A 24031-nucleotide genomic window follows, 5' to 3' on the forward strand; every position below is an offset into this window, starting at 1 on the left:
TTCTCTTGCATAGTAGTTCTCTTTATTTTTCCCCTTATGTAGAGTTTGCATTTCCTGGGATGGTATCTTGCTTTGTAGATCCCTCTATGAGATTATAAGAGACTTGTGTCCCTGTGTGACATTTTACTAGTGTTTGGTTCGTGGTACTTGTTAAAGATGGTTTTTCAAATATTGGGCAATGTATGTGGGATTTAGTTGGTTTTGTTTTGTTTTGTTTTTTGTTTTTTTTGTTTTTTGAGACTGAGTTTCACTCTTGTTGCCCAGGCTGGAGTGCAATGGCGTGATCTCGGCTCACCGCAACCTCCGCCTCCAGGGTTCAAGCAATTCTCCTGCCTCAGCCTCCCAAGTAACTGGAATTATGGGCAAGCACCACTGTGCCCGGCTAATTTTTGTATTTTTAGTAGAGAGGGAGTTTCACGGTGTTGGTCAGGCTTGTCTTGAACTCCTGAGCTCAAAGTGAGCTGCCCATCTTGGCCTCCCAAAGTGCTGGGATTAGAGGCATGAGTCACCGTGCCCAGCCCTCAATGATTATTTTTAAGTTATTGATTATAGGAGGTATTCTAGCATACTCTATGTGGGCTTCTGCTTTTTTCAGCAAAATAACTTTGCATTTAGCAAGTATCGAAGCGAAATAAAAACAGCATTTTGTATAATAGTGTGTTAATCTGTAGTGAATCAGGTAAAAACAGCAAATCTGAGTTATGTAGCTCTATGGGGCCTGAGGCAAAAAAAAAAAAAAAAAAGGTATGTTTTAGCAAGAGTTTAACAAACAATTGTTCTGTACTTCTTTTTTTCTGTTTTTTCTTTTTATTTTTTTTTTGAGACAGGGTCTCATGCTGTCTCTCAGGCTAGAGTGCAGTGGTGCAATCGTGGCTCACAGCAGCCTCTACCTCCCAGGCTCAGGTGATCCTGCCACCCCAGCCTCCCAAGTAGCTGGGACTACAGGTGTGAGCCACCACACCTGACTAATTTTTGCACTTTTTTTAGACACGGTTACACCATGTTGCCCAGGCTGGTCTCAAACTCCTGGGCTCAAGCCATCCACCCACCTTGGTATCCCAAGGTGCTAGGATTACAGGTATGAGCCACCATGCCTAGCCTCATGAGCTTAATTTAGTCTATCGAGAATTGTATATACTTTCCTTAACAATGAAGTAATTTGTTATAATGAAGTGGGAAATCACTTTGCATCTTTTTAAATCCAGCTTTCTTTCACACTCTTTATAGTTTGGAGAAAATGTTAGGAATTCTTGAGGATAGTAATCACTGTTACACTACTTAAGATTGGAAGTTATGGCTGGGCATGGTGGCTCACGTCTATAATCCCAACACTTTGGGAGGCCAAGGTGGGAGGATCACTTGAGCCCAGGAGTTCAAGACCAGCCTGGGCAACATGGCAAAACCCCATCTCTACAAAAAAAGTACAAAAATTAACCCAGCGTGTTAGCACATACAGATAGTCCCAGCTACTTGGGAGGCTGAGGTGGCAGGATCTCTTGAGCCTGCGAGGTTGAAGCTGCACTGAGCCACTACACTCCACCCTGGGTGACAGAGCAACACCCTGTCTCAAATAAATAAATAGGAAATGTTCTGTATTTTTGAGTAGGATACTTGTAAAGTAGGGTGTGATAGTCTCAGGATTGCAAAATAAGTGGAAAGTCAATAGTCACCACAAATGGGAAACACAGGGGAACAAGCAATCAATTTCAAAAGAATTATTTGGGGGTAATAAACTATGGATATAGCTTCTCTTCAAGCTTTTGGCATTTTCAAGGCAGTTATCATTGAATTTGGGTAGTTTTTTTTCCCTGGTATTCAAATTAGAAAATTGAAAAACAGAATAATCATGAAGTAGTAAATGCCTTAACTTGGGCCACAACCTTTTGGAGGGGACTTTTACAACTTTTAGAAGTGCGAAGGAGTGAATATTTCCCTTTGGTTTATCATTCAGTAGGTCAGCTTTTGAAATCCTTTTCTTGCCAACCTTTATGAGTAGAAAAAACATACAAATGTGTCCATTCCAAAAGGGAGTGGTTACTGGTTAAGTATGTAAAAGCAGTAACTTTAGATAAATGTGTGGTATATACAAGGTTAAATCAGGAAAAGTTATGTTATAAATAGTGGTGGCCTCTTAGAGAACATTCCACTTTGTTTCTAAGCTTTTGAAAACTGAGAATACATTTGAAATAGTAAGGAATTTATATACTCCTTAAATTTGTTAAGGAATGAACTCTGCACATAGCTTGAAATTATAGTTTCCAGGCGTAATTTCATGGGTCCTATATACCTCAAATAGAAGGTTTGAAGTACCTTACTCAGCAAGTATATTACCTCATAGTTTAATGTTCAGTGTTAGTTTTTTCTTACCCCTTTACCTCCTAAAGAATTGTTTTCACTCCTGTATTCCCTTAATACAGTGATTCTCAAGATTTGGTTCCTGCCCAATCCCTCCACATGGGAAATATAGCTCCTTTTTTTTTCTTTTTTGGGTTCTTATTGCTTCATAGTTGTTCATACTTAGGTATGCCTAAGGGCTACTTATTAATAACCTATCAAGTAAATTACTGAAGATTACTAAAACTTGGTATTCATAACCTAAAACTAGAACAATATTGGAGTTTACTGTTAATACTTTTTTCACCCAGGAAGTCTGTCCTGGGAAACCTGGTACCAGTGCAAGCTTCTCACGTGTCATATGGAGAATGGGTATTCCTGCAGTATTCAGGAAGCGTGCTTAGTTTGGGGTGCATCGTCTGTATTGTCTCAAAATTATCTTGGTTTTCATCATGATTCCTCTTTTTTAATTAGACTTTTTATTTAGCTTCATCTTTATCAATTTAATTTATAGGTTTTTGGTTAACTTTTCACTCTGTGGGCGAGGATATTTATACCAACAATATTTTGGCTTATAATGTAAGATATAAATATGTTACAATGCAAAGATAGATTCTCTATTCCCCTTTTGCTATTGCTGATTTGTATAGTCACCTAAAAACTTGCTCACACAGAGATACTTCAGTGTTACCAAAGTTCCCTTTTCCACTGGAAAACTGATGGAACGAGAGGCCTCCTTCTAGTAGATGCTTTATCTGTAGGCTTTGGGTAGGGAGCTAAGTTTGTCCCTAACCCCAGCTCCCTTTGTCAGGAGCATGAAGGACCTTTTTCCGTCTTTCCTCACTGCCTGCTGTATAAGCATTGGATATGTATTTATTAAATGGTGTTGTCTCAGTTTTTCCAAATGGTAAATATTTTGGAGAGACTTTATGTTTTAACAGATTTTAGAATACACCTAAGATATTTATTGAATATGTATTAGGGTCTAATAAGTATCCAAATGAGTTTGCAGTATGAGTGTTTTAGACATCATTTAAAGTAGACTTCATTAAGGAAAATGTTGATATTCATACTGCTTATATATTTTATTTGCTTTTCTTAACAGCAAAGAGTTTTCTATAATAGAAAAATCCTTTTCCTTCAGATTTGTGTATATTTGAATAACATATGATCTCCTATTATTTGGCCTCCTTGAGGGAAAACCGCAAGCACTATGGAATATTTGTTTTTCTCTCCTGTACTGCGGCTGTCATAAGCACTCATGTCAATTCTTCCTTAGTATTTTTTGGAGGTCTAAGGCAAAATTTTCAATCCTTAAGACTTCAGGCAGGGATTATTTACTTCCTCTTTTTTGCTATTATTTGCTTCCGGAAATTCCTTACTCTATCTTAGGCCTGAATTGTATTTTTTAATAAATTCTTTGAATGCTGAAGGGATTTGTCTTTTTCTCCTTTGTACCGTTTTAGGTCAGAACTAAATTCTGTAATTCTTTCTGACCACAGATGCACTCCTTCTAGGTTAAAAAAGCTCTCAACATTTTAGATGAAGGTTTTTCCAGATACTTTTTTTTTTTTTTTTAAGATCTCTGTCTCCTAGGCTGAAGTGCAGTGGTGCAATCATGGTTTACTGCAGCTTCGACCTTCGCAGCTCAGGCGATCTTCCCACCGCCCTTCCCAGTAGCTGGACTACAGGGTCCAATCCGCCATGCTGGCTAATTTGTGTATTTTTTGTAGAAACAGGGTTTCGCCATGTTGCCCAGGCTGGTCTCAAATTCCTGAGCTCAAGCTGTTTGCCTGCCTTGGCCTCCCAGAGTGTTGGGATTACAGGTGTGAGCCACCAAGCCCTGCCCAGATACTCTTTCAACCAGAAAAAATATCTACTTTCAATGGCATGCTTTCTTAAAGATCTTCAGTGCATAAGGGAAGTGTCAGAATCATCCAGTGCTTTTCCCAAACTTCTTGATGGTTACAATTCAGGGGATAATGGTACCCTGTGTGACTTAAACCTCCAGATAAATAGCTTTGGACATCTGGGAGACATGTAAAAACACCTTATCAAGGCAACCTTTCTTTTTGGGGAAAAAGTAAAATTCCAACCAAATATTTCACAATCTACCCCCTTCTTACCTTCCCCAACAAAATACCAAAGGCTTTAGAGTCTAAAGACAGAAACACTCTTGTTGAAACATCTTTAGGTAATTTCTGTTTCAGCTGGCAAGTGTAATCTTCTTGCATTACCAAATAAGTATTGTTGACTTCAGAGTTTTCCCCATGTAAACACAATCTTCAGTAAGAAGATTGTTGTCTTTGGGGTGTTCTGCAGGGTTTTGTTGTTGTTGTTGTTGTTGTTTGAGACAGAGTCTTGCTCTGTCACTCAGACTTGAGGGCAGTGGGATGATCTCGGCTTGCTGCAACCTCCACCTTCTGGGTTCAAGTGATGTTCCCACCTCAGCCTCCCAAGTAGCTGGAATTACAGGCGCACACCACTGTGCCTAGCTAATTTTTGTATTTTTTAAAGCAAATATGTTTCTAGATAACGTTCTCTATCTTGATAGGGTTTGAGTCACAGGTGTATGCATTTGATAAAACTCAGCACATTACTGTGCTTAGGATTTGCACATTTCTGCCAGTGTGGTGGCTCACATCTGTAATTCTAGCACTTTAGGAGGCCGAGGCAGACAGATTACCTGAGGTCAGGAGTTTGAGACCAGCCTGGGCCACCTGGTGAAACCCCATCTCTACTGAAAATACAAGAAAGCCGAGTGTGGTGGCATGTGCCTATAATCTCAGCCACTTGGGAGGCTGAGGCAGGAGAATTGCTTTAACCCGGGAGACAGAGGTTGTGGTAAACCGGATCACACCACTGCACTCCAGCCAGGGCAACAGAATGAGACTCTGTCTCAAAAAAAAGAAAAAAAAAGATTTGCATTTTTCAGTGTGTGTAAGTTTGATTCCTAAAAAATTGAAGTTTATTGAAGTCTAATTAGTGATGTGCATGCTGAATTATTTAAGAGAAAGTATACTGATGCCTATAGTTTACTTTGAAATATGTAAAAAAAAAAAAAAAAAAAAACTATGGATTGATGGTTATAGAGATGGATAGTGATAAAGCAAGTTTAGTAAAATGTTAGTAGTAGAAGCTAGGTGGTGGGTATATAGTTCACATTTTACAGTGAACTCTAATTCAATTTTCTGTATGTTTGGAAAATTTCATAATAAAATATTGGGAGTAGGGGGTAAATGTGATGATAGAAGCTATCGCTTTAACACACTTAGGGAAAAATTTGAAAACATTTTCTAATGAGAGGACATCATTAAAATTTTCAGGATGTTACACATTTTGCTGTTCATGCTATTTGACTTAGCCTTTGAGGGGGAGAGTTGGAAAAAAATGTCACATCCTCTAACACTATTTTGGAATGACAAGGTGAAGATTATAACAATAGTAATTTAGTGCCCAAAGTCTGGTTTTTCTTCTTTATGGTCACTCTTTTAATCAGCTTTTCTTCCTTGGCAGTGTAATTCTGCAGTCCTATTTTCAAAGAAAAGAAAGTGTTCTTTCTCACTGATCTGTACTATGGCTGAATGCAAGCAAATATTTGAAGAGATGAATCATTGATTCCTGGACCATTTGTCAGAGAGGGTTAGACCAGTTGGCCAGATGTCTCCATGGTGAGTTGTTCATGAGGGTAGAGGTCTGTGTTTTACAGACAGTGAGTACCAGAACCTTACTGCTTTAACACCAAACTTACCAACACCCTAAGTTTGATTATTTTTCGTCTCAGAGCAGCTTTAAAAAAAATATAAAGTGTTAGGTGCTTCATTTGCCCCCAAGAAAAAAGAAAAAACATGTAAAATGTAAAAATCTAATAAATAATATAGAAATGGAGGGAATAGTCTTTAGTTTCTTTTTTAAAAAGGCAAGAATCAAAATTAATAATACCACACTTCAGAGAAATAGATTTGCAAAGGAAATATTTGATCATAATGGTGCAGCAAAATTGTTATCAAGAGTGTATTAGGCTGGGCATGGTGGCTCACGCCTGTAATCCCAGCACTTTGGGAAGCCAAGGTGGGCAGATCACCTGAGATCAGGAGTTTAAGACCAGCCTGGTAAACATGGTGAAACCCCGTCTCTACTAAATATATAAAAATTAGCTGGGCATGGTGGCAGGCACCTGTAATCCCAGCTATTTGGGCGGCTGAGGCAGGAGAATCACTTGAACCGGGGAGATGGAGGTTGCAGTGAGCCAAGATCACACCATTGCACTCTAGTCTGGGCAATGAGAGTGGAACTCCGTCTGAAAAATAAAATAAAAATAAAAAAAGAGTATAATGATATGAAAAGTATTGCCATTTAGGTGGTGAGAAGAGTCTTTCTACTAAGCACTGGCATCCAGTGATAAAAATTATTAAATCAGTTGATGATTGCCACAGATGTGTATTTAAATTCTGTGACTTGCTTTTTTTTGGTCTCAAAGTTGACTTCACCAGCTAATGTTGTCTTTGAAGTTAAGGTAAAGAATATAGGTATTGGCCAGGCACGGTGGTTCATGCCTGTAATCCCAGCACTTTGGGAGACTGAGGCGGGTGAATCACAAGGTCAGGAGTTCAAGACCAGCCTGGCCAACATATTGAAACCCCGTCTTTACTAAAAATACAAAAAAATTAGCTGGGCATGGTGGCACGCGCCTATAGTCCCGGCTACTCAGGAGGCTGAGGCAGGCGAATCGCTTGAACCCAGGAGATGGAGGTTGCAGTGAGCCGAGATCACACCACTGGACTCCATCCTGGTGAAAGAATAAGACTTCATCTCAAAAAAAAAAAAAAAAAAAAAAAATATATATATATATATATGTATTACAGATGTGTTGTCTTTATGTAATCTCATCTTATTCATTTTCTATTCCATTCAGTCTCTTAACCTTGGATGATATTACCCTTAAGCAGCATATCATTTAGGTTCATTTTGATGCTTCATAGGAAAATATATGGAGCCGGTTTTTTCTTTGTGTTAATATGTACTGTACATGTCACTTATGGATATAACTCTTCCAATGGCTTTTTAGGCTGACCTCTCCAAAGGACTGCATTCAAAGATAGTCTCAGGGCCAGGCGCAGTGGCTCAAGCCTGTAATCCCAGCACTTTGGGAGGCCGAGATGGACGGATCACGAGGTCAGGAGATCGAGACCATCCTGGCTAACACGGTGAAACCCCGTCTCTACTAAAAAATACAAAAAACTAGCCTGGCGAGGTGGTGGGCGCCTGTAGTCCCAGTTACTCGGGAGGCTGAGGCAGGAGAATGGCGTAAATCCGGGAGGTGGAGCTTGTCGTGAGCTGAGATCCAGCCACTGCACTCCAGCCCGGGCGACAGAGCCAGACTCCGTCTCAAAAAAAAAAAAAAAAACAAAGATAGTCTCAGTTCATTTTACTGGACAAGGAAATTAACATTTTTGACTCAAGAAGAATCGCCCTTTAGTATTTCAGGTTGCCCCCTAATTCAGTCAGTGGGTCCTTCCTGCTGTGCCAGGTTCTGTGGTAGGTTCTATACACAGTGATTTCTAAATGTGGCTGCCATCAGAGTCACTTGGGGAGCTTTTAAGAAAACACAAGCTTGAGCCAGCATCCTAGCAATTCTGATTCTGGGTATTTGTAGTGGGACCAGGGATTTGCATTTTAGTAAGTACCCTAAGTGATTCTAATGCCACCTATAAGGTGATTAAGCTACAATCCTTCCCAAGATTCTCTGTCCAAAAATATAGGTAAGTATAGGTTATAGGTAAGTAAAAATTAGTTCAGTATGGGGTAGTTCTGTAAAGGTTTTCTTAGTGCTTTTAACTCAAGTTTTACTCCAGAATCCCCCTCCCCCAGGTTGTTTAGTTATTTCTGATTAGATATGTGCTCATTTTATAACATCTTGCATTTTTTGATCCAGTTTAAGTGTTAGACACTGTGCCATGCGTATTACATGCATTATTTTGTTTAATCCCCACAGTGGTACTTTGAGATAAGAACTATTACTGTCTCTGTTTTTTAACATGTGTCAAGAGTCAGGTTAATTAGGATGCATGTCAGTAAATATTGCAGGGCTGGGACTTCCACCTAGTCTGACAACAGAGTGTGTACTGTGCTATGGTGGCCTTTTGTATTGTGTGTAAAATCTGTCAGCTGAGTTTTATTGTCTTAAAACAGTGATCCTTGGAAAGTGGGCCACATAAAGCTTTTTCTGAATGGATAAAACAAAGTTGTCTAAAGTGTAATTGATTAGCTTTCACCCAGTCTTTTGCCTACAGTCCATCACTTCTCTGTAAAAAAAAAAAAAATACCGTGAGTGACAACCATTTCCAATTGAAAACCTATAGATTTTTAGTGCCAAATAAATCTGAAAGATCATATACTTGTTCATTTATGTGCCCTGTCTGTGGCTGTAGCCCTCAAGAGTACTCTGTGTAGTCATCTCAAAAAGTATTTAGAGATAGTAGCTCTTGTTTTGTCCTTGTATGTTTCATAGGCTTGCCTTTATGAAATGCCTTACAGCTTCATCCACCTAGTTAACCTCTTCTTTACACTTGGTTTTCACAGCTGGTCCTTTTTATTTAAAAAAAAAAAAAAAAAAAGTTTTTGGCTTTGAAGTATTTAAAGTTTTTTTTAAAGCCTCATTTTCTTCTCTGACAAATTTTATAGTTGACATTTTCTGAGTCATTTAAGGTAAATTGCTCTTTTGGAAGAAACTGACTCAAAATGCACTTTAGTTCAATTTGGGAAAAAAAAAAAAAACTTAATTTTTGTCTTACCTTCATATTTAGTCAGTTTTTTTTTGTTTTGTTTTTTGTTTTTTGTTTCCCAAAGACAGAGTCTGGCTCTGTCACATAGGCTGGAATGCAATGACACCATCAGGGCTCACTGCAGCCTCGACCTCCCAGGCTCAAGTGATCTTCCCACCTCAACCTCCTGAGTATCTGAGACCACAGGTGTGCACTACCACGCCCAGCTAATTTTTTAATTTTTTCTGTAGAAATGGGGTCTTGCTACATTACCCAACCTGCTCTCAATCTCCTGGGCTCAAGCAGCCCTCCCAACTCAGCCTCCCAAAGTGCTGGGTTTGTAGGCATGAGCCACCATGCCCAGCCTATCAGATTTAGTCAGATTTTTAAAAATATCTGCATGTATTGGATATCTTCCAATCACCTTAAAATTGTACTAAATGGGCTGGGCACGGTGGCTCATGCCTGTAATCCCAGCACTTTGGGAGGCCGAGGCAGGCGGATCATGAGGTCAGGAGATAGAGACCATCCTGGCTAACACGGTTAAACCCCATCTCTCCTAAAAATACAAAAAATTAGCCGGGCCTGGTGGCAGGTGCCTGTAGTCCCAGCTACTCGGGAGGCTGAGGCAGGAGAATGGCATGAACCCGGGAGCCGAGATCGCCCCACTGCACTCCAGCCTGGGCGACAGAACGAGACTCTGTCTCAAAAAGAAAAAAATTGTACTAAATGGAAATCTGTGTAGATTATTCTGTATTCAGTGTATAAAAACCTTAGGAAAAAAATGATAAGAATTTAAGATCCAGCAAACCTCTTTTTAACTTCTTTCCTCACAGGCACCCCCAAGATGGTTTCTTGTTAATTATTCTAAATACCTTTATGTGTTGGCATTAAGTTGTAACTTTTTAGGATCCACTATTCTTTTTGCTTTTTTTCCCCCCTGAAATTACTGAGCTTCAGCAAGATCCCTGTTCTCTCCCCTTCAGGGCTTTGTTTTCTGGAACTTGACATTCTCAAATCATTGCCAATTATTTTTAGTATGTGATTAGCCTCCCTTCCTCAGGTATGTTTTCCCCAATTTGGATTGAATCTACTGTTTGTATCTTGTTTCCCATCCTACCTTCATACAGATTGTGTGGAAAGGCTGTGGGATATTAGAGAAGCCAGTGGAGTTCCCCTCTGCTGTGGCAATGTTGACACCACAGAGCACAGTCCTAGGACCCTTACCACTGTGAGGAAGGAGTTTGGAGTTAGCACTTCCCCAGGGGATGACACATTCCGCGGAAGAGGCCCCATGTCTCTAATCCTGGACTACTCCCTTCTACCATCCCCAAAATGTTAGTTGGGTTAGCCACAAGTTTTTTATAGCATAGTGGTCAAGAAACTATGATAATCCAGAGTATGAATTTCTATACAACCTTTAAATGCATGAGGTAGTTATATATATACTGATATAGAAGGTTGTGGTATTAAAAAGAGCAAATCATAGAACAGTATTTATGGCTTCATTCTAGTTAGATTTAAAGAAAATGCGGCCAGGCGCGGTGGTTCATGCCTGTAATCCCAGCACTTTGGTAGGCTGAAGCGGGCGGATCACAAGGTCAGGAGTTTGAGACTAGCCTGACCAACATGGTGAAACCCTGTCTCTACTAAAAATACAAAATTAGTCAGGCATGGTGGTGTGCTCCTGTAATCCCATGTACTCAGGAGGCTGAGGCAGGAAAATCACTTGAACCTGGGAGGGAGAGGTTGAGTGAGCCGAGATCACACCATTGCACTCCAGCCTGGGCCACAGAGCGAGACTCCGTCTCAAAAAAAAAGAAAAAAGAAAAGAAAAATCTAGTTTATAAGTATATAGTAACAGATGTGGGAGCAAACATGTGAAGCTTTTAAGAGGTTATTTCTGGGAAAGGCATGGGCTAGGTAGAGCAGAAGAGGAACTTTCACATTCCATAGGCCTGTGTAGCATTTAGGTTTTAGAAATGAATGTGTATATTTTTAAGTTTCTAGATAAATATATTTTTAAATAAGATACTTTATGATTTCAAATAAATACTCTAGTGGCACAATCATCTGAGCTACTGCCCAGAGCCACACATGTCCGAAAACCTTGCATTGTTTACCTCTTTTCACCTGAAATATTCTAACAGCACCTTATCAGTGAAATTTCTGTGAGAGGACCCAGAGCATAGCTTCTTAAATGTTGCTTTTTCATCTTTCTCACAAACCAGCATAATTTATAAGATCTGTAGAAATTCATTCCAGGGACCCTTTAAAGAGTTATTCCTATTTCTGATTTCTGTTTCCTCTATTCTTTTAAGCGTTGAAATCTCGTAGTTATCTACCCTCTAAAGCGAATCATACTCTGATCCGCACAGTAATGGCAATGTTATTACTTCGACTCTGCTGGTTTAGAACGTGTTCTTTTAAAAAGTTATTTCCAACTGGTCCTTGCATCATGCTCCTACCTATATACTTCAGTCACATCCTTTTCAGTACAACCTCCAAATTTTGAAGACAGCCCAAGTGGTTTGGGGAAACCAAGAACATCTGTGGTATCACTTGGCCCAGCCATTGCTGTCTTAATAGCGAAAACATCTGTTGCCTCTCATTTCTTTTCTCTCTCCTTTTCTTTCTCCTCTCTTGTTCCATCCCATTCCATTCTTCTCTCTCCCTTCCCTTTACCTCCTCCCTCTTTATGTATATTTTATTATATGATTATATATACATATATATGTATATATAAAGACTTTCTGTCTCCGTTTATCTCTTTTTCTTCTATGTTTCCCCTGTAGCAGTAATCAAACTGGGAAAATAATAAAAAGAATTTGCCATTAATCTGTCTAAAATAATGGAAGTGGCACAGTGGCTCAACCGGTAATCCCAGCACTTTGGGAGGTCGAGGTGGGCAGATAACCTGAGGTCAGGAGTTTGTGGCCAACATGGTGAAACCCCATCTCTACTAAAAATATAAAAACTTGTCAGGTATGGTGGCAGCATCTGTAGTCCCAGTTACTCGAGAGGCTGAGGTAGGAGAATTGCTTGAACCCGGGAGGTGGAGGTTGCAGTGAGCTGAGATCAAGCAACTGCACTCCAGCCTGGGTGATAGAGCGAGACTCCTCAAAAATGAGTAAATAAATACATAAAATAATGGAAGTAATATTTCTCTCCTAATTCCACAGAATTATAAATTTTGTTTATATTATTCCTGGCCAGTGCTTAGGGTATGAGGAATTAATTGTAACTAGCCAAATATGGTATAGAGACTACATACTAGCATGGTCTATTCCTTATGTGGCCTATTCTCCAGATGTCAGCCTGTTTGTTTTTTTTTTTTTTTTACTTTTTGCTACCAGCCCATGTAAGTCTCCTGTTTCTAAATCTTTACTTCCTTCCAGAATCTAACCAGATTTTATCAGCTTCATGAAGAACTGGTTCTGTCATTAGGTTTTTTGATGATAAACATACTGTATGGGATGAGAATGGCCATCCATGAATTCCTGGAGGACAGGAACTATTCCTTATTCATCTTTGTTCTCCTAGTCCAGTGTGGTACCTGGCACAAGGTGCTTAGTATTTTCAGGCAAAGAAATTGGTGGATCTTATTCTGAACTTTGTAACGGACATGTGCAACAAACTGATCTTTGTGAAAATACAACTTTTGTGATATCAATTTGCCTCTCCCAAAACAAAGCCTTGCTTACATAACAGAAACACTTTGTAACAACTGTATGAATTCCGTCAATTCTTGAGTGAGCTTCCAACGGGGAACTCTATCCTTTTATGCTCCTTGATATCAAATGGTGCTATCATATTTGTATCTTAAAACTTGTTAAATTATCCTGTGGGTTTAAAGCAAGGAGACAATTCATTTTTTTAAAGATTTTTCTCTTTTTAACACCTGTCTCTTACACAGAAAGACAACTGATTTTTTTTATGATAAAAGGAGCCCTTGAAAAAAAAAAAACGCACACATCCTTCTAATGTATTTCTATATACCTAGAAAAAACTATACATGTGGTTTTTAAAAAAATCAATGATAACTCCTCTGGTCTATAAGAGTATGGTTTGACAGGCCGGGCGCGGTGGCTCAAACCTGTAATCCCAGCACTTTGGGAGGCCGAGATGGGCGGATCACGAGGTCAGGAGATCGAGACCATCCTGGCTAACACGGTGAAACCCCGTCTCTACTACAAAATACAAAAAAACTAGCCGGGCGAGGTGGCAGGCGCCTGTAGTCCCAGCTACTCGGGAGGCTGAGGCAGGAGAATGGCGTGAACCCGGGAGGCGGAGCTTGCAGTGAGCTGAGATCTGGCCACTGCACTCCAGCCTGGGCGACAGAGCAAGACTCCGTCTCAAAAAAAAAAAAAAAAAAAAGAGTATGGTTTGACAATCAACTTTGTAATAGAATGATAAAAAGAAATTATTGATTGATTGCTAATTCTGTTATCCAAAGCTGTCTCTTGGTATTGGAAACCCATAAAAATAACCAAAGATGATTCTTCATTAGAATCCTCCTAATATCTCATAAAATCAGACTAAGAAAGTTTGAGTAATTAAGTGGTCAAGAATATTCTATTCATTTTCCTTTTTCTCATTTTCTTTTAGAACTGCTATTGGATGACCAGAATTCCCTGTAGTTGATAATGTTGGGAATAAGCTCTGCAACTTTCTTTGGCCTTCAGTTGTTAAAAACAAATAGGATGCAAATTCCTCAACTCCAGATTATGAAAACAGTACTTGGAAAACTGAAAACTACCTAAATGATCGTCTTTGGTTGGGCCGTGTTCTTAGCGAGCAGAAGCCTTGGCCAGGGTCTGCTGTTGACACTCGAAGAGCACATAGCCCACTTCCTAGGAACTAGAGGTGCCACTACTACCATGGGTAATTCCTGTATCTGCCGAGATGACAGTGGAACAGATGACAGTGTCGACACCCAGCAGCAACAGGCCGAGAACAGTGCAGTACCCACTGCTGACACAAGGAGCCAACCACGGGACCCTGTTCGGCCACCGAGGAGGGGCCGAGGACCACATGAGCCAAGGAGAAAGAAACAAAATGTGGATGGGCTAGTGTTGGACACACTGGCGGTAATACGGACTCTTGTAGATAAGTAAGTATCTGACTCACAGTCACCTCCAGTGGAATGAAAAGTGTTCTGCCAGGAACCATGACTTTAGGACTCCTTCAGTTCCTTCAAGACATACTCGCCAAGCCTTGTGCTCACAGGGCAAAGGAGAATATTTTAATTCTCCTCTGATGGCAGAGTAAATGAGATTTGATGTTTTTGCTTGCTGTCATCTACTCTGTCTGGAAATGTCTAAATGTTTCTGTAGCAGAAAACACTAATTAAAGCTATGATCTTTATTAGAGAATAGAATAAATATGGAGTGAGTTTATGTTGCTAGCTACAACAGGAAATGGTTTCGTGTAGGCTCACTCTTAATGGTACATGCCTGTCTATTCTACTGACCTCAGATTCAAGGTAAGCTGTTTTACCGAGAACATGGCTACGGGCAACTTCTCTTGGCAACATAAGGACCAAGGTCAAGGAGAGTTTTCATTATCGTTTATTTGATCCTTTATCCCTTATTTGACTATCTTTAATCCATTTAGGAAGCTTGTCAGTTGCAACTGCAAGGCACACCTGTACCTGTTTTGTCTTTTCCTCTGCTTTGTCTACCTCTAAATACAAAATCCCAGATTGAATAACAGTGAAATTAAAGGGCATCATTCAAGTGGAAAAAAACATTTAACTTAAAGTTGTGTAGTTCAGTAGTTAAGAGCACAAAGCTTAGAACCATGATGGGCCTGGCTCAACTACATGACATTGGGTAAGTTACTTCTTAAAGCCTCAGATTCCTCATCTGTAAATGGGGACATAATACTGTTCCCACAAAGATTATCATGAGATAATGTACATAAGGCATTTAGTGTGTAGCTTTGTACTTAACAGTTGCTCAGTAGATGGTAGTATTTTTTAAAAAGTTACTTAGGTGTTCTTTTTGCTTCAGACCCTGTTAGTAAATTTAAGTATATAAACATTTGATAATCACGTTTATAGAAACCTAGTTTCATTTAGTTCCTCAAAAATTAAGCATAAAACAGAGTGTATCTGAATACAAATGAATTTTTAGAGATGTATTAAACTTTTCCATAAAATACTGGAGCATTTGTTAGTCTTCTAGAAGAGTAATGTTTTGGCCAGACACAATGCCTCCTACCTCTAATCCCAACACTTTGAGAGGCTGAGGTAGAAAGATAGCTGGAGGCCAGGAGTTCAAGACCAGCCTGGGCAACATAGGGAGACCCCCATCTCTACAAAAAAATTTAAAAATTATCCAAGTACAGTGGCGCGTGCCTGTGGTCCCAGCCACTTAGGACTCTTAAGACCAGAGTACCGCTAGAGTCCAGGAGTTTCCAGCTGCAGTGAGCTATGATCACACCACTGCACTCCAGCCTGGGCAATAGAGCAAGACTCTGCCTCAAAAATTAATTTAAAACATTTTTTTAAATCTCTTTTACCAAATTGTAATAAAAGTTTTCCTGCCCAAATCAGGAAGTAAACCACAAGCAATGTTAATTTAAGCTCATTGGAAAAATGGGTGCAGAATAAACTGGAGAGAGAGAGTTTTTTTGTTTTGTTTTGTTTTGTTTTTAAAGAGACAGGGTCTTACTCTGTCACCCAGGCTGGGGTACAGTGGCATGATCATGACTCACTGCAGCCTCAACCTCCCAGACTCAAACAATCATCCCACCTCAGCCTCCTAAGTAGCTTGGACTACAGGTATGTGCTACTGCACCTGGCTAATTTTTTTAAAAGTTTTTGTAGAGCCAGATCTTGCCATGTTGCCCAGGCTGGTCTCAGATACCTGGACTCAAGCGATCATCCAGCTTCAGCCTCCCAAAGTGCTGGGATTGCAGATGTGGGCCCCCACGCTTGGCCCCTTGCAATGTTTTAAAAGATAGTAATGTAGTTATACAAACCTCTTTGTTTTTAACTTCTTTCAACATTGAAATCTATCTTGCTGTATATAAATCTACAACTGCTTCTATTATAGAGTATTCCCTTGTATGCCTGAAAGTATTATATTTTGTTACATTTTCATCTGGTGGTGGTCATTTAGGTTACTGCCAAATTTTTGTTCCTACAAATAGCACTGGAGTGAACAGCACAAATATGCATCAGTTTTTGGACCTGTGTAAAAATTTATCTAGAAATGTTGGATATATGCATACTTAATTTTATTATTGCCAGATCATTCTTCAGAAATGTTTGCATCAGTCAATTATATTGTTTAAACAGGCAGCACCTAGTGAGTACCTGAAATTACCATACTAATTCCCATATCATGAGGTTATTCTCAGGATTAAATGACTTAAGATGATAGTTTTTTAGGCTTTTTTTTTTTTCCACAGTAAAACAGAGACCCACAATATGTAAACAAATAAGTGGTGAGTTCTTAAGCAGTTAGAATTGTTTAATGGAAAACATTTCATTATTGAAGTTCCCCTGAAGGACTTTTTAAAGATTTCTGGGATCACACCACTGAATTAAGGTGTAGAATGCCACTTTGGATCAATGTCTAGAATGTTAAATAGCTCCTTAAGTTTGGTTTTGTTTTCTTGTAATACCATTTTATGAAGTATAAGCATGTAGTATATCCAGAGGAAAACTTCAAAATGAAGATGTGTATATAGGCCCTTGCTTCCATAAGTCCTCAACCGGGATTATCATCTCTCTTCCTGGCATTTCTCTGAGGTAAGTATGAAGATGATGTTGACCTTCCTGGCTTATCTCAGTTGGCACTGGACCTCTGAGTGTAAAGCTGAGAGTAGGCTGTGGTCTCCAGTTTAGTCCTGTGCTTTTACCCCAGGACACACAGTAGTCCTTGTCTGTACCCACCTGCCCATTTTGTCTGTGGGTCATTGTGGACAATGACTGGAAATTAGCACATATGGTATACATTCATCCTTACAGGTCATAGCTCAGGTTGTCTCTTCTATCTCTTTCCTTACATTTGTGTTCATTTCTTCTGTCCATTTTTACCTCCACACCTCCAGTTTGAATTTTTATTTGGAATTGTCATTTATTTCCTCAGGTTTAATGCCTTGAATTTTTTTTTTTTTTTTTTTCAGTGATCAGGAACCTCCCTATTCAATGATAACATTACATGAAATGGCAGAAACAGGTATTTTTAGTTTTGTTTTTATTACTTTGTAATGAATATATAATAATGAAGAAAAGTAGCCACCTTTTGTTTTTTGTTTTGTTTTGAGATAGAAGACTCCAGAAAGACAGCATACATAACAATGAAAAAAGCCCTTACGGTATGGAAATTTCCCTGAATAGGTATAATAGGCAATGTGCATAATGGCATTGCCCGGCCTATATTTTTAAAAGAGAAAATTTAAAAATCTTCCAGTATGCCAAAAAAGAAAAAAAAACCAAACCCTAGAATTTTACTTTTCCATCTAAATAAGAATTCAGAGAGCCTCCTGGGCTCTCACCTTTTTTTTTTTTTTTTTTTTTTTTTTTTGGTATTGATGGATCTTTGACCATACTGTTCTGGAATGGAGAGATTACTTATATATATATATATATATATTTTTTTTTTTTTTTTTGAGACAGAGTCTTACTCTGTTGCCCAGTGCAGTGGCACAATCACAGCTCAACTGCAGCCTCAACCTACCCTGGCCCAGGTGATCACCCCACCTCAGCCTCTCAAGTAGCTAGCACCACAGGCACATGCCACACTACCCAGCAATTGTTCTGTTTTTTGTAGAGACAGAATTTCACCATGTTGCCCAGGCTGGTCTTATACTCCTGGGCTCAAGGGATCCTCCTGCCTCAGCCTCCCGAAGTGCTGGATTACACATGTGAGCCACAGCCCCTGGGCAAGGATATTTTTTTCTTCCTTAGTTTCCTAAGTATCATTCTGAAAACAAAGCCAACTGCTGAGTATACTTCATTTTCTCAGTTAACTCCTATGTAGTAAATAAGATGCTTAAAACTATTTTAATGTGAGAACACAAGACCATAGCTTAACCTTTTTACAAATACAGGTACCCACAAATCACCAGACTCCTGTAACTTAAGATGTTTTTACTCCACCACGATGACTAGCAATTGATGATTATGTCCATGCCAAGTATTAGCTGCTAAAAATCTATAGACCAAAAGTCTTTCTTTTAATGTGAATTGATCTTGTGTGACATATTTTCACATTTTAAAAATAGTGACTCCATCATATAATCTTCTCGATTTGCTCTTAGATGAAGGATGGTTGGATGTTGTCCAGTCTTTAATTAGAGTTATTCCACTGGAAGATCCACTGGGACCAGCTGTTATAACATTGTTATTAGATGAATGTCCATTGCCCACTAAAGTAAGTTAATACTTATCTTTTAGGAAACTATCATTTTTGCTTAAGCACAGGATAAATGACCACAAAGAACTTTTGATGTAATGTGTTTCATCTTTATACATTTGGGGTCTGTTTTATTCAGTATTGATTTTATTATGTAAATTTATTTTGTATTATGAAGAATTATGTCCTCTTTTTTTTTTTTCTCTTTGAGATAAGAGTCGCGCTCTGTTGCCCAGGCTGGAGTACAGTGATGTGATCTCGGCTCACTGCAACCTCCACCACCCGGGTCCAAGCGATCGTCCTGCCTCAGCCTCCCAAGTAGCTGGGATTACAGGCACCCACCACCACACCCAGCTGATTTTTGGATTTTTGGTAGAGACGGGATTTCACCATGTTGGCCAGGCTGGTCTTGAACTCCTGACCTCAAGTGATCCTCCTGCCTCGGCCTCCTCCCAAAGTGCTGGGACTACAGGCATGAGCCACTGCGCCTAGCCCTCTGTCTTTTTTGTTGTTGTTTATTTTGAAACAGGGTCTCACTTTGTCACCCAGGCTGGAGTGCAGTAGAGTGATCACAGCTTACTGTAGCTGCAACCTCCCTGGGCTCAGGTGATCCTCCCACCTCAGCCTCCCATGTAGCTGGGACCACAGGTGCATGACCCCATGTCTGGCTAATTTTGTATGTTTTGTGGAGATGGGGTTTCATCATGTTGCCCTGGCCGGTCTTGAACTCCTGTGCTCAAGCAGTCAGCCCACCTCAGCCTCCCAAAGTGCTGGGATTGTAGACGTGAGCCACCGTGCCCTGCCACATTCTCTATCAAGACTTTATTTAATTTCTTTTTTTTCTTCTTTCCCTTCCTCCCTCCCTCCCTCCCTCTCTTCCTTCCCTTTCCTCCTTTCCTCTCTTCCTCCCCTGGCCCCACCTAGGCTGGAGTGCGGTGGTGCAGTCATGGCTCACTGTATCCTCAGCCTCTCAGGTTCAAGTGATCCGCTTGCCTCAGCCTCCCATGTTGCTGGGACTACAGGCATGCACCACCATACCCGGCTAAATTTTTTTAAATTTTTGTACAGAAAGGGTCTCACTGTGTTACCCAGGCTGATTTTTGAATTCCTGAGCTCAACGGATCCTCCCACCTTGGCTTCTTAAAGTGTTGGGATTATACATGTAAGCCACTGTGCCCAGCCTAGGTTAAAATTTTTTAAATGTTAAAAATAGAAGCATTTAAGGCCAGGTGCGGTGGCTCACGCCTGTAATCCTAGCACTTGGGGAGGCTAAGGTGGGTGGATCACCTGAGGTCAGGAGTTCGAGTCCAGCCTGGCCAGCATGGTGAAGCCCCATCTCTACTAAAATACCCTGTCTCTACTAGAAATCAGCCAGGAGTGATGGCAGGCACCTGTAATCCCAGTACTCAGGAGACTGAGACATGAGAATTGTTTGAACCCAGGAGGCAGGGGTTGCAGGGAGCTGAGATCGTGCCACTGCACTCCAGCCTGGGCGACAAAGCAAAACTCTGTCTCAAAAAAAAAAAAAAAATAAAAGAAGCAGCAGTTAGGTTGGGTACAGTGGCTCACACTTGTAATCTCAGCACTTTGGGAGTCCAAGGCAGGCAGATTGTTTGAGTCCGGGAGTTCAAGTCCAGCCTGGCAACCTGGTGAAACCCTGTTTCTACAAAAAAATCCACAAGTTAACAGGGTGTCATGGTGCATGTCTATAGTCCCAGCTGCTCAGGAGGCTGAGGTGGGAGGATCACTTGCACTCAGGAGGTCGAGATTGCAGTGAGACAAGATTACGTCACTGCGCTCTAGCCTGGTTAAAAAAAGAGGTATTTGTATCTGAGGTGGCAATCTTTATTCAGAAGCTAGAAGAGAATGTTGAGTTGCTGAGCTGATTTTCTTATCTTTCTCTGATTTCCTCAAAAGTTTTAATAATGTTTTTTATTAGGAGGAAATCTGGGCTGGATATAGTGGTTCGTGCCTGTGATCCCTGCACTTTGGGAGACCAAGACAGGAGGATCAGTTAAGCTCAGGAGTTTGATGACAGCCTGAACAAAAAGTGAGACCTTGTCTCTATTTAAAAAAAAAAAAAAGCCGGGCACGGTGGCTCATGCCTGTAATCCCAGCACTTTGGGAGGCCAAGGCAGACAGATCACTTGAGGTCAGGAGTTCGAAACCAGCCTGGCCAACATGGTGAAACCTCATCTCTACTAAAAATACAAAAATTAGCCAGCACGATGGCGTGCACCTGTAATCCCAGCTACTTGGGAGGCTGAGGCAGGAGAATCACTTGAACTCGGAAGGTGGAGGTTGCAGTGAGCCGAGATTGTACCACTGCACTCCAGCCTGGGCGACAGAGTGAGGCTCCGTCTCAAAAAAAAAAAAAAAGTTAAAACTGCAAGCACTTTTGAATCTTACTCAAATGTATTAATGATTAGTGTAACCCTGGTTATCCCTTACATAGAACAAAAGCATCAAACTTTCGTTGTCTTAGTCCATGTGTTTTACAGTCTTTTTTTTTTTTTTTTAATTAGATTGTGGCATCTTTCATTTTTAAGATGGAGTCTTGCTATGTTGCCCAGGCTGGTCTCAAACTCCTGGGCTCAAGCATCCTCCCACCTTGGCCTCCCAAAGTGCTGGGATTGCAGGCATGAGCCACTGTGCGTAGCCTCGATTCTGGCATTTTCATTCATCTGTTTAAGCCCAGTACAGAAAAACATTGTGGACAGAAGGGGAAAGGCTTTAGCATACTCGCCAATGAATTTACCTTTGCCTAGGCTCATAAGAGGTGCCTGTTTCAATTTACCTTCAACTCTGTTGGGTCAGGGTGCAGTGGTTCGTGCCTGTAATCCCAAACTTTTTGGGGGCTGAAGCAGGAGGATCACTTAAGACCAGGAGTTTAAGACCAGCCTGGGCAACATAATGAGATCCCCATCTCTACAGAAAATTAAAATTATCTGGGCATTGTGACATGTGCCTGTATTCCCCAGCTGCGAGAGAGGCTAAGGTAGGAGGATCACTTGAGCCCAGGAGTGCCATGATCACTTCATTGCACACCAGCCTGGGCAACAGAGCGAGAGCAAAAAGAAGAAAACTGTTGGGATTTGTTTTTGCTTAGTAAAACTTTTTTTTTTTTTTTTTTTTTTTTTGAGACGGAGTCTCGCTCTGTCTCCCAGGCTGAAGTACAGTGGCTGGATCTCAGCTCACTGCAAACTCCGCCTCCCGGGTTCACACCATTCTCCTGCCTCAGCCTCCCGAGAAGCTGGGACTACAGGCGCCCACCACCGCGCCTGGCTAATTTTTTGAAGTTTTCAGTAGAGACAGGGTTTCACTGTGTTAACCAGGATGGTCTCAATCTCCTGACCTCGTGATCTGCCCGCCTTGGCCTCCCAAAATGCTGGGATTACAGGCGTGAGCCACCGTGCCCGGCCGTAAAACTTTTTTTAAAGTAACTTTTTACTTCAACATCACTAGCCTTTAATGTTTTCATAATGGCATTTGAGTGGGTTTAATCTGTTTGGTGATTCAAGAATATGTAGCATATATTTGATACAACTTAAGCATTCTGAATGAAATGGAATCTAGTAAGTCATGAAAGGAGACTTTCAGGTTGATCAGAAATTTCCCATCAATGATATCATTGGGGTACATTGCATAATTTTTATATAGTCTTTCTGAGTTTATTTAACACCTGGTTATAGCTCCCCCCACCCCCCTGAGGCAGAGCCTTACTCTGTCATCCAGGCTGGAGTGCAGTGGCATGATCTCAGCTCATTGCACCCTCCACCTCCCGGGTTCAAGTGATTCTCCTGCTCTGCCTCAGCCTCCTGAGTAGTTGGGATTACAGGCACGTGCCACCACTCCCAGCTAATTTTTGTATTCTTACTAGAGATGGGGTTTCACCATGTTGGCCAGGCTGGTGTTGAACTCTTGATCTCGTGATCTGCCCTCCTCGGCCTCCCAAAGTGCTGGTTATAGCTTTCGTCTCAAAAAAAAAATGAGCCTGGGAAAACAACCTGTGTATTATATGGGTCAAACCCACTTGTACTTTTTTGTTTTAGGATGCACTCCAGAAATTGACTGAAATTCTCAATTTAAATGGAGAAGTAGCTTGCCAGGACTCAGGCCATCCTGCCAAACACAGGAACACATCTGCAGTCCTAGGCTGCTTGGCTGAGAAACTAGCAGGTAACTTTGGGACACTCCACAGTGGAAGATCTTAAGTTGTTTGACATTAAAGGGAAATTTCTACTGTAGGTCTTTGATCAAACCTGCTATAACAGAAATAAATCTCTTAACAATGATATTGAGAGACATAGACTAACTGGAAGAAAATTACTGAAAGGCTACAGAGGTGAATGCAATTTAATTTAGTTTTGTGGATTTTCAGGGGAAATTTTAAAAGAAAAAAGTTGTGTTTATTTGCTTTAAGAATAAGGAGCAGGGAAAAGAAAAAAAGGGGGAAAAAGCTAAATTCAGCATAACAAAGATATGTATGTATGTATACAATATATTATTTGCATATATACACACTTTATAAAGTTTAGCTAGATTATGAAGACATACAAGGTACAGGGAGAGGAAAAGGAACTTCTGATTGGAGCAGTTCCTGAGAAGCAGATATTTAATTTGTTTATGAATATTACCCATTTTAAGAAAGTTAACAGCAGAGTATAGGGGCATAGCTCAGCTACTTACATCACATATTGTGGAAGAAACAATGGATTAGAAATCAGAATATGTGGCTGCTGGTTTGGACTCTCCCATGTGCTCGCCAAGTGCCCTGGAGTTAGTTGCTTCACTCTGTGGGCTCACTTGCTTAACTGTGAGATGGGGCTGGTACTATTTTCTACCTCAGAGCAGGATGCTTGAATAAGATAACATGCGTGAAAGAGTTCTACCAAAACAATTTGATTGCTACCAGTGATTTAAAATAATATGGCATTTTAATTTATATCAAGTGTTTGTTGTATTTGTCTAGGTCCTGCAAGTATAGGTTTACTGAGCCCAGGAATACTGGAATATTTGCTACAGTGTCTGGTAAGTGAGACATCAAAACTATTTATTCTCAGTCATCTAGAAGTGAGCATCATCTAGAACTGTGCATTTTCTCAAATTGCTGGCGTAGCCTCTGGCACAGAGAATGGAATCAATTGTAAATTTTATTTGCAGGTGTTTCCCGAATGCTTATTTATTCCCTCCTATGTTTAAAAAAGAGAGTGGGATTGGAATTTATCCCAACCAGCAAAAACAGCTGAGTTGGTCTGGTTTTAAATTTAGTCATAAGATAGCTGCTATGATTGGCTCTTTTGCATGTTCCTGGAGTTTGCCAAATGGTAATAGGGACCTCCACAGTGGAAACAAAATTACATGGTGTTCCAAGCCAGGAGGCCATCAAGTCAAATTCCCAGTGTATATAAATCTCTACTCCTCCCTGCCCTCCCCCTCACTGCTAATGTTCTTAAAACTGTTGTCACTGGAGTATTTAATATATTGTGTGTGAAGCTTGTGGTTTGCTGAGGCTGTGCCCTCAGATCTCTCCTAGTTCTGGCCTGTGGTCTTGAATGGTCT

The 24031-nt window shown here is 40.4% G+C and overlaps 1 protein-coding gene across 4 annotated transcripts in view; it reads left to right on the forward strand.

The window, feature by feature from the left end:
• RSPRY1 (ring finger and SPRY domain containing 1) overlaps positions 1-24031 on the forward strand; it is a 49780-nt gene that overhangs the window by 1850 nt on the left and 23899 nt on the right. For 3 of the 4 annotated variants that reach the window (XM_007993426.3, XM_007993428.3, XM_038008454.2), the window contains exons 2-6: positions 13707-14211; positions 17238-17290; positions 18375-18487; positions 22522-22648; positions 23442-23500. In XM_007993426.3, the coding sequence (XP_007991617.1) occupies positions 13862-14211; positions 17238-17290; positions 18375-18487; positions 22522-22648; positions 23442-23500 (702 nt within the window). In that variant the 5' untranslated portion in view covers positions 13707-13861. Of the gene's footprint in view, positions 1-5850; positions 6006-13706; positions 14212-17237; positions 17291-18374; positions 18488-22521; positions 22649-23441; positions 23501-24031 lie in introns of all 4 variants that reach the window. The other variant, XM_007993427.3, reaches the window with a different exon arrangement.

The sequence above is a fragment of the Chlorocebus sabaeus genome, chromosome 5, assembly GCF_047675955.1.
Source record: "Chlorocebus sabaeus isolate Y175 chromosome 5, mChlSab1.0.hap1, whole genome shotgun sequence".
In the NCBI taxonomy this organism is placed as follows: domain Eukaryota; kingdom Metazoa; phylum Chordata; class Mammalia; order Primates; family Cercopithecidae; genus Chlorocebus; species Chlorocebus sabaeus.